The sequence below is a fragment of the Malus domestica genome, chromosome 01, assembly GCF_042453785.1.
Source record: "Malus domestica chromosome 01, GDT2T_hap1".
Classification (NCBI taxonomy): domain Eukaryota; kingdom Viridiplantae; phylum Streptophyta; class Magnoliopsida; order Rosales; family Rosaceae; genus Malus; species Malus domestica.
In genome coordinates this window covers 3,508,990-3,519,830 of record NC_091661.1, presented here as the reverse complement: position 1 = coordinate 3,519,830, position 10,841 = coordinate 3,508,990, and the positions used below count along the sequence as shown (strand labels likewise).

Below are 10,841 nucleotides of genomic sequence, written 5' to 3'. Positions count from 1 at the left end.
TTAAGAACAAGGGTGTGGATGGTCCTAATCTAGGCTAGGTGAGGATAATGTGGTTAACAAGGGAAATAGGCTAAACGAGGCTCAACGGGGTTAACACCTACAAAACATAATGGAATAGGGATATACGGCTTTTGGGCTATGGTGGACACTACACAACTTAATCTTGAATATGTGTTATGCAAATCAATGACATGTTTTGAATGAAATGGGCATGAGTTCTAGTGTTTGGTTCTAAGTGATGAAACGCCTTCTAAGTAGCAACCAAGCAAAGACTAATGAGATCATGCAACGACTTTAGAAAACAAAGAATGCACAGATTTTAACTCTCCAAATGAACGTTTAGGCTCAAGTCTCACAAGGTTGTAGCGTTAGTTTGAGTTACTTCCTTCAAGCATGTTACAAAAACGGATTTTTACTTTATGATTACATGTGAATTCATAAGTTATAACCACAACCAAGCATAAACCAAAGAGTAAATCAAACTTTTATCCATGTTTATAACTCTCTTTAACTGTCATGCAATTACAAACCGAATCCTCATCATTGTGTTGGAAGGTACCCTAAGACACAAACAAACACACAAAAACGACTCTTTTTGGATTTTTAAAACAAATTTTTCAAATTTTTATGGGATTTTCAGATTTTTGACTCAAAACACATTAAAACACACCAAAACAGCTTAAAAAGGCTTAAAAACAGCAAGAAACAACATTTGAAATTATGAGTGATAAACCCTACGAATTTGCATCAAAACACTTTGGTTACCCCCCCACACTTAAATCAAACATTGTCCTCAATGTTTCAAGCATAGACTCACACAAATAACAAACAAACAAACAAAACAACATCGAAACAACCTAACATAGCAGAAATGAATTTAACAACAAAGAGAAGAGTTTAGGAACGCAATATCTGGAATTGGAGTGCTCGCGATGTCCTCCTTTGTTGAATGCATGGGTTGCCTCCCAAGTAGCGCTTGCTTTAACATCGTACAGCCGGACGAAGACCTCATTCACTCCTTACTAGGGCCCACGGCATCCAAGGGTATGTCATCCACGGCATGCTCCACAAAGGTGTCATAATAGGGCTTCAAACGATGCCCGTTCACGTTGAATTCTTGTCCCGTTTTCAAGCTTTGGATTTGGACTGCACCATGAACAAAAACATTAGAAATAACAAACGGTCCAATCCACTTAGAACGTAACTTACCGGGAAACAAACGTAAACGGGAATTGAACAATAGCACTTTCTGCCCAATTGAGAATGATTTCCCACGGATCATGTTGTCATGGAAAGCTTTGGTCTTTTGCTTGTAAATGCTTGCATTATCGTACGCCTCGTGCCGTATCTCATCAAGCTCATTCAATTGCAATCTCCTTTGACTTCCCGCTTCATCGAGGTTCATGTTAAACTTCTTGATGGCCCAAAGTGCTTTGTGCTCCAATTCAACGGAAAGATGGCACGCCTTGCCATAGACAAGTCGGAAGGGGGACATCCCAATGGGGGTTTTGTACGCCGTACGATACGCCCAAAGTGCATCATCTAACCGTAGGCTCCAATCCTTCCGTGTTGGCCCAACGGTCTTCTCAAGTATTTGCTTGATCTCTCGGTTGGAAACCTCGGCTTGGCCATTCGTTTGAGGATGGTAAGGTGTAGAAACCTTATGGGTGACACTGTATTTCCTCAATAACGCTTCAATGGTCCGATTGCAAAAATGTGACCCTCCATCACTAATGATCACTCGTGGCATTCCAAACCTTGCAAAAATGTTAGTTCTAATAAAATCTGCAACCACTTTAGAATCATTAGTCCGGGTGGCCTTGGCTTCCACCCATTTTGACACATAATCAACCGCAAGCAAAATATACATGAAACCATACGATGAAGGGAAGGGACCCATAAAATCAATACCCCAAACATCAAAAATTTCAACATTTAGGATAGAAACCTGCGGCATTTGGTCCCTTGCACTAATACCACCCATTCGTTGGCATTTATCACATGTTAAGCAAAAAGTTTTAGCATCTTTAAAAATACTAGGCCAATAGAATCCACATTGTAACACCTTGAGGGCTGTGCGTTGTGTGCCAAAGTGCCCTCCACATGCATATGTGTGACAAAAACTCAAAATTGAATGACATTCAAAATCATGCACACAACGACGTATCATCTGATCGGGGCAAAATTTCCATAAGTACGGATCATCCCACACAAAAAACCGTGCATCATGCCTAAGTTTATCACGTTGGTGCCTAGTGAACTCACTTGGAAAACGTTTTGACACTAAAAAGTTCACTAAATCGGCATACCAAGGCTCACTAACCTTTATGGACATCAATTGCTCATCCGGGAATGTTTCTGGAATCGGGACGACATCTTCTTCATGCACCAAACGGCTCAAGTGATCAGCCACAACGTTCTCACTACCTTTCTTGTCTCAGATTTCGATATCGAACTCTTGGAGAAGAAGCATCCATCGAATAAGCCTTGGTTTAGCCTCCTTCTTCGTGAGCAAGTACTTCAACGCTGCATGATCAGTGTAAATTATTACTTTAGTACCAAGTAAATAAGAACGAAACTTATCTAAAGCAAAAACAACGGCAAGGAGTTCTTTTTCCGTGGTGGAGTAGTTCAATTGAGCATCGTTCAAGGTCCGAGAGGCATAATATATGACGTGTGGCTGTTTGTCCTTCCTTTGTCCCAAAACAGCGCCTAGAGCATAATCGGATGCATCGCACATAAGCTCGAAGGGGATGCTCCAATCTGGTGGCCGAATGATGGGGGCCGAAGTTAGCATCTCTTTAAGGTGTTTGAACGCCTTTTCACACCCCTCGTTGAACTCGAAGGGCACCTCCTGATAGGAGCATATTTATGCGCCTTAGTTTAGCTTGTTCTTATACATTTATAGTGTTTTTGCTTAGTAAAGTAGTCTTTTAAGCTAGTTTTATGTGTTTTCAGGTTCTAAGGGCAAAGTATGCAAAAGGATGCATTTTGGAGCCTTTTGGAGCAAAGTTGAGCTTGGAATGGATGTCATATACTTGGAGCCAAGAGGATGGACGAAATTGAAGATTTGAAGATAATGTTTCCTACTTGAACAAGGTTTCCTAGTCGAAGTAGGAAAGCGCCTAAGTGAAGATGGAATCCTAGTTGAATTAGGATTCCTAGTCAAAATGGGTTTCCCAGTTGAATTAGGATTCCTTGAAAGATGAAGATTCCTACTCAAACAAGGTTTCCTACTTGAAGTAGGAAAGTTAAATCCAAATGGCATCAAGTTTCAGCAACAAAGAAGAATTCCAAGTCAAGGGAGGATTGAGACATGTTTTCCTAATGCTAGAAGGACTCCTAAGTGTTGTAGGACACAAATGAGAAGTTTCTAGAAAGTTTACATCAATGCCGTGAGTTTCATACAATTCCTATCAGTTTTGAGGCTTTCTAGAAGCCCTATCCTTAAATCCCTACATTGGTGCCGCACCCTAGCTTCTAGATGCCTAGTTCCTTGCCTTGCAAGGCATTCTAGAAACCTTATCACCTTATCCTATCCCTGCCGCACCTAGGAGCCCTTTTTCCTTGCAAAATCTGATTGTTTAGACCTATTTCCTTGTGGATTTGGGTTATCCAAGTCCATATCTGATTACCCTAGGGTTTTAAGTGCCTATATATACTCCTATTAACCCCTAAATCAGATCACCACTCACCACAATTCAGAATTCACTCCAGAAATTCGTCCAAACTCTCTCCACACCTTTGCCGCACCATTCCCTTCTCCTAAACACTACTACATCCCTCCATAACCATGCATCCATACACCTAAGGTCCTAAACCTGTCCCTAGACCCTTGCCGCACCAAGGAGGAGGAGAAGGAAGCTCGGAAGTTCATGCAATTCAAGTTCGCGTCGCTGGAATTTCTAGGTGTTTCTTTTCCTTTGATTTCAATGTTTAAATTCAATTCTCTTTGTTTTGTGCGTATGAGGAACTAAACCCCCCCTTGGCTAGGGGGGGATTCGAAATACATGTTTATGCTTGCGTTATGATTTGATTACTTCTAATTGCGTTTCATAAGTTGTGAATTCAATTTACTTATCTATGTGGATTACATTGATTTGTGTGTGTTGGTTGAGAGTGCACGCTTAATTATCATGCATAAATTGAATGCTAGGATATAAGGAAATTTCACCTAATCGTTATGGAATTATATTCACAGGTAGTAAAGGTTGATGATCTCAATCGCGTTAAGTAAATTCTTGGCATAAGTTTCATGCAATCATAGTAACAAGTGCTTCGTCAATGCTTATGGTTTTCATAGAACTTAATGATTCTTGCTTGTATCTCTATTATGCAATCATGTAGGGGACTTGTGGGGAATGTTTGGGTTGTCGTATGCTATCATCCAATTCAATAACGTTAGGAAAATCTGAGGGTTAATTTAAGCGGACCTAATTAACTTGGGGCATTGAGAATTCATGGTTTATTGAAAAGCAATTGGAAATTGTTTTGTATGCAAGTATAACATGTGTGGAGATGAACCCCTTAGCTAGCCTTCCATTCACCCATTTAAATCAAATTCGTTTTTACAATCTGTTCTAATTTACAAAGTTTGTTTTGTTTTTAAATTCGTCCAAAACCAATCCCCCTTTGTTTTAAAGTGTCAAATTAGTTAGTAAGTGTTTTACTTTGTGTTTTTAAGTGTTTTGATTCAAGTTAAAACCCAAATTCGTCCAATTTGGTGCTTAGTGTCCAAAACTGCCCAGATTGTGTTTTTAAGGCAGTTTTGAGTGTTTTGGTGCTGTTTTGAGTCTTTTGGTTTGTTTTGGTGTTTTAAAGTTTAGTTTTGCATTCTTTGAGTCTAGTTTAGTGTTTTAAACTTGTTTTTACATATTTGAGTCAGTTTTCAAGTGATTTTGCAATCCCTCCTAATCCCCGGTTTAGAACGATCCCTACTTACATACTTTGCTACAATTGATAAAAAGAGGGTTAATTTGAGTGTCAACATAATTTTCACATCAAATTTTGGCGCCGTTGCCGGGGATTAGCAACTTTGCTAATCCCTTGGATTGTTATTTTCGTTTTTCTTATTAGATCAGATTCTTATGTTATTTTGTTTCTTGTTTTAGGTACTTGTTTATGACTCGGAGTTCTAATCCGGTTCAAGAACATATTTTAGACTTTGACGACGATTTTGAGCGTGAGTTGAGACGAAAGAGGAAGAACCCGGAACCTAGTGAATCAAGTGCAAGTTCCGAGTCCGTTTCTGAAGTTGAAGAGGAAGTGGAAGACATGGCAGCGGACAACCGAACGATCAAGGAGCTTTCCGCTTCGGGATTGGATAATGCCGCACCTCTATGTATCCAATACCCTAGGGCGGCCCAGGACAAAACTGCCGAGTTTGAATTGAAGTCAAGGTTGTTACATCACATTCCGAAGTACCATGGGCTGTCCATGGAAGATCCAAACAAACACTTGAAGGAGTTTGAAGTCGTTTGCTTAAGCATGACTCCGGTAAACGTGGACGGGAGTATATTGAAGATGAAGGCTTTCCCCTTTTCTCTTATGGAAAAGGCGAAGGATTGGTTATATGAATTAGCTCCCGGAACGGTCACATCTTGGGAGAGCATGAAACGGGCTTTCTTAGAGAAGTTTTTTCCAACCTCTCGAGTCATTCTCCGACGAAAAAGGATAAGTGGAATTCAACAAGAAGAAGGTGAGTTTTTTCCTACATATTACGAACGTTTTAAATCTCTTGTTGCTTCTTGTCCACAGCATCAAATGAAAGAGGAGCTTCTTCTGCAATACTTCTACGAGGGACTTCTACCAATCGAACGACAAATGCTAGATGCCTCGGCGGGAGGAGCATTGGTAGATAAGACCCCCACGGAAGCAAAGACTTTGATTGCCAATCGAGCGTTGAACGCTCAACAATACGAAGGTGTTGGACAAAGAGGCACCACACGGCAACACCAAGTGAATGAGGTAAGTGCCATAACCGAACTTCAAAATCAAATGGCTAACCTTACTACTTTGCTTTCTCAGGTTGTGGAAGGGCCAAAAGTTCAAAATGTAAGTGCGTGTGGCGTATGTTCCATGCAAGGACACCCTACGGACAAGTGCCCACAACTGATTGAGAACGGAGGGTGGGAGACCCTAAATGCCGTGGGTTTTGGGCAGCAATACCAACAAAGGAATGATCCCTTTTCTAACACCTACAATCCCGGTTGGCGTGATCATCCAAATTTCAAATGGCGAGAATCCCAACAAGGCCAACAACAAAGCACATTTAGGCAACAACCCCCGGGTTTCTATCAAAAGCCATTTGCACCAACTCAACCCCAAGCACAACCCACCCAAAAATCAGGTTCGTCTATTGATAATGATCAAATTTTTAATTTACTAACTTCTATGGCGCAGGGAATGCAAAATAGGGACAAAAAGGTGGACGAGTTGGAGAAACAAGTAGGGCAAATTGCCGAGTTCATGGGGCAGTTTCGAGAGCAAGGAAGATTGCCTAGCTCAACCATTGCAAATCCGAAAGGAGGCTTTGAATCTGCCAAGGCAATCATGTTAAGAAGTGGGAAACAAGTAGGAACAGCCCCACAACCATCCAAATCAGCCTCAAACAAGGTGGAGGAAGTGATAATTGAAGAGGAGGAACAAGGGTTGGCCACGGCAAGGAAAGATGTTCCTTTGCCGCAAGTCTCAATGGCTCCTAAGCCATCCAATCTGCCAAATAAAGGTACAATTGTGTCCAATTCCATTCCTACTAATGATTTTCCTTTGAATGTCCCCTTTCCTAGTAGGTTCAAGCAAACAAAGAAAGAAGAAGCTGAAAAGGACATTCTAGAGACGTTCCGAAAAGTGCAAGTCAATATACCTCTCCTTGACGCAATTAAGCAAGTACCTAGGTACGCCAAGTTTTTGAAGGAACTATGTACAACAAGAAAGAGAATTTCAAACAAAGAGGTTGTCCAGGTAAGTGAGAATGTTTCCGCTGTTTTGCAAAGAAAATTACCTCCTAAATGCAAAGATCCGGGAAGTTTTACAATTCCATGTGTTATAGGCAATACTAAATTTGAACATGCTATGTTAGATCTAGGAGCTTCAATTAATGTCATGCCATACTCAATATATGCATCCATGAACTTAGGAGAGCTTAAAAACGATGGTGTTATAATTCAATTAGCCGATCGTTCTAATGCATATCCGTAAGGAGTTTTGGAAGATGTGTTGGTGCAGGTGGATAACTTGATATTTCCAGCGGATTTCTACGTTTTAGAGATGGAGGACTCACCAAATGTCACCCCATTGCCGATTCTACTTGGGAGGCCTTTCATGAAAACAGCACGCACCAAGATCGATGTGTTCAAAGGGACGTTGACAATGGAATTTGATGGGGAGATTATTAACTTTAACATTTCTGAAGCTATGAAATTTCCTAAAGATGATCATTCTTGTTTTTCTATTGATATATTGGATGAATTGGCGCAGGATTATCTTGATATGTTGGAAGACGATCCACTCGAAACGACAATTGCACAAGGATTTGGCACAAAACCCAACATGGCCGTACCAAATGATGAACATGCCGAGCTTGTGGCTGCCTTGGAGTCATTGCCAAAACATCATGGTAAGCCGTCTAACCCAATTCCAATTCCCGTTTCCACTAATACGTTGTTACCTTCTGTGATTCAGGCCCCCGTTCTTGAGCTTAAACCGTTGCCGGACCATTTAAAGTATGCATTCTTGGGAGAGGAAGAGACGTTGCCCATCATTGTCTCTTCATCACTCACGGCATTAGAGGAAGAAAAGTTGATTCGGGTGTTGAAAGAGCACAAAACAGCCATCGGATGGACATTGGCCGATATTAAGGGAATTAGCCCTACAACATGCATGCATCGCATCTTTCTAGAGGAGGGGGCTAAACCAACTCGAGAAGCTCAACGCCGGCTCAACCCTCCGATGATGGAAGTCGTGAAAAGGAGATTATAAAGCTTCTCGACTGTGGAGTGATCTATCCAATCTCGGATAGCCGTTGGGTCTCACCGGTTCAAGTTGTCCCAAAGAAGTCCGGAGTCACTGTGGTGAAGAATGCCGAGGATGAGCTTGTGCCAACCCGTATTCAAACAGGTTGGAGAGTATGCATTGACTATAGGAAGCTCAACAACACCACAAGGAAGGACCACTTTCCACTACCATTCATCGATCAAATGCTAGAAAGGTTAGCCGGTCATTCTTTTTATTGTTTTCTTGACGGTTATTCGGGATATAATCAAATTGTCATAGCTCCGGAAGACCAAGAAAAGACCACATTCACGTGCCCATTTGGTACTTTTGCTTACCGCCGCATGCCATTCGGTTTATGTAATGCACCGGCCACGTTCCAACGATGCATGGTAAGTATTTTTTCAGATTTTATTGAGAAGATTATTGAGGTATTCATGGATGATTTTAGTGTCTTTGGCGATTCGTTTGATGGTTGCTTGGAAAATCTCACATTAATCTTAAAACGATGCATGGAAACTAACCTTGTTTTAAATTGGGAAAAGTGTCACTTTATGGTAAAACAAGGCATAGTTTTAGGGCATATTGTTTCTGCAAGGGGAATTGAGGTTGATAAATCGAAAATAGATCTTGTACGCTACTTACCCTCTCCAACTTCGGTTAGAGAGGTTCGTTCGTTTTTGGGACATGCAGGATTTTATAGGCGATTCATCAAAGACTTTTCAAAAATTTCCACACCCCTATGCCGACTTCTCCAAAAGGATGTGACCTTCGACTTCAACGAGGAATGTGAAAAGGCGTTCAAACACCTCAAAGAGATGCTAACTTCGGCCCCCATCATTCGGCCACCAGATTGGAGCATTCCCTTCGAGCTTATGTGCGATGCATCCGATTATGCTCTAGGCGCTGTTTTGGGACAAAGAAAGGACAAACAGCCACACGTCATATATTATGCCTCTCGGACCTTGAACGATGCTCAATTGAACTACTCCACAACGGAAAAAGAACTCCTTGCCGTTGTTTTTGCTTTAGATAAGTTTCGTTCTTATTTACTTGGTACTAAAGTAATCATTTACACTGATCATGCAGCATTGAAGTACTTGCTCACGAAGAAGGAGGCTAAACCAAGGCTTATTCGATGGATGCTTCTTCTCCAAGAGTTCGATATTGAAATCCGAGACAAGAAAGGAAGTGAGAACGTTGTGGCTGATCACTTGAGCCGTTTGGTGCATGAAGAAGATGTCATACCTATTCCAGAGACATTCCCGGATGAGCAATTGATGTCCATAAAGGTTAGTGAGCCTTGGTATGCCGATTTAGTGAACTTTTTAGTGTCAAAACGTTTTCCAAGTGAGTTCACTAGGCACCAACGTGATAAACTTAGGCATGATGCACGGCTCTTTGTGTGGGATGATCCATACTTATGGAAATTTTGCCCCGATCAAATTATACGTCGTTGTGTGCACGATTCTGAATGTCATTCAATTTTGAGTTTTTGTCACACTTATGCATGTGGAGGGCACTTTGGCACACAACGCACAGCCCTCAAGGTGTTACAATGTGGTTTCTATTGGCCTAGTATTTTTAAAGATGCTAAAACATTTTGCTTAACATGTGATAAATGCCAACGAATGGGTGGTATAAGTGCTAGGGACCAAATGCCGTAGGTTTCTATCCTAAATGTTGAAATTTTTGATGTTTGGGGTATTGATTTTATGGGTCCCTTCCCTTCATCGTATGGTTTCATGTATATTTTGCTTGCGGTTGATTATGTGTCGAAATGGGTGGAAGCCAAGGCCACCCGGACTAATGATTCTAAAGTGGTTGCAGATTTTATTAGAACTAACATTTTTGCAAGGTTTGGAATGCCACGAGTGATCATTAGTGATGGAGGGTCACATTTTTGCAATCGGACCATTGAAGCGTTATTGAGGAAATACAGTGTCACCCATAAGGTTTCTACACCTTACCATCCTCAAACGAATGGTCAAGCCGAGGTTTCCAACCGAGAGATCAAGCAAATACTTGAGAAGACAGTTGGGCCACCAAGGAAGGATTGGAGCTTACGGTTAGATGATGCACTTTGGGCGTATCGTACGGCGTACAAAACTCCCATTGGGATGTCCCCCTTCCGACTTGTCTATGGCAAGGCATGCCATCTTCCCGTTGAATTGGAGCACAAAGCACTTTGGGCCATCAAGAAGTTTAACATGAACCTCGATGAAGCGGGAAGTCAAAGGAGATTGCAATTGAATGAGCTTGATGAGATACGGCACGAGGCATACGATAATGCAAGCATTTACAAGCAAAAGACCAAAGCTTTCCATGACAACATGATCCGTGGGAAATCATTCTCAATTGGGCAGAAAGTGCTATTGTTCAATTCCCGTTTGCGTTTGTTTCCCGGTAAGTTACGTTCTAAGTGGATTGGACCGTTTGTTATTACTAATGTTTTTGTTCATGGTGCAGTCCAAATCCAAAGCTTGAAAACGGGACAAGAATTCAACGTGAACGGGCATCGTTTGAAGCCCTATTATGACACCTTTGTGGAGCATGCCGTGGATGACATACCCTTGGATGCCGTGGGCCCTAGTAAGGAGTGAATGAGGTCTACGTCCGGCTGTACGACGTTAAAGCAAGCGCTACTTGGGAGGCAACCCATGCTTTCAACAAAGGAGAACATAGAGAGCACTCCAATTCCAGATTTGCGTTCCTAAACTCTTCTCTTTGTTGTTCAATTCGTTTCTGCTATGTTAGGTTGTTTAGCTATTGTTTTGTTTGTTTGGTTGTTATTTGTGTGCGTCTATGCTTGAAACATTGAGGACAATGTTTGATTTAAGTGTGGGGGG

The 10,841-nt window shown here is 41.5% G+C and overlaps 1 protein-coding gene across 1 annotated transcript; it reads left to right on the top strand.

Moving 5' to 3' along the window:
* Positions 1 to 3,195: 3,195 nt before the first annotated feature.
* LOC139196325 (uncharacterized) lies at positions 3,196 to 10,531 on the top strand. The gene is made up of 4 exons (XM_070822082.1): positions 3,196 to 3,909; positions 5,112 to 6,650; positions 7,931 to 9,391; positions 10,462 to 10,531. The coding sequence occupies exons 2-4, from the start codon at positions 5,122 to 5,124 to the stop codon at positions 10,529 to 10,531; spliced, it is 3,060 nt and encodes a 1,019-aa protein (XP_070678183.1). The 5' UTR covers positions 3,196 to 3,909; positions 5,112 to 5,121.
* The last annotated feature ends 310 nt before the right edge of the window (positions 10,532 to 10,841 follow it).

Excerpts from the sequence above, each read along its gene's own strand:
- LOC139196325 (XM_070822082.1), top strand. The coding sequence starts at position 5,122 with ATGACTCGGAGTTCTAATCCGGTTCAAGAACATATTTTAGACTTTGAC. Across the intron at positions 6,651-7,930 it reads ATTGAAGAGGAGGAACAAGG|AACGCCGGCTCAACCCTCCG; the intron begins GTTGGCCACGGC and ends CTCGAGAAGCTC. Across the intron at positions 9,392-10,461 it reads CTTAGGCATGATGCACGGCT|TCCAAATCCAAAGCTTGAAA; the intron begins CTTTGTGTGGGA and ends TTCATGGTGCAG.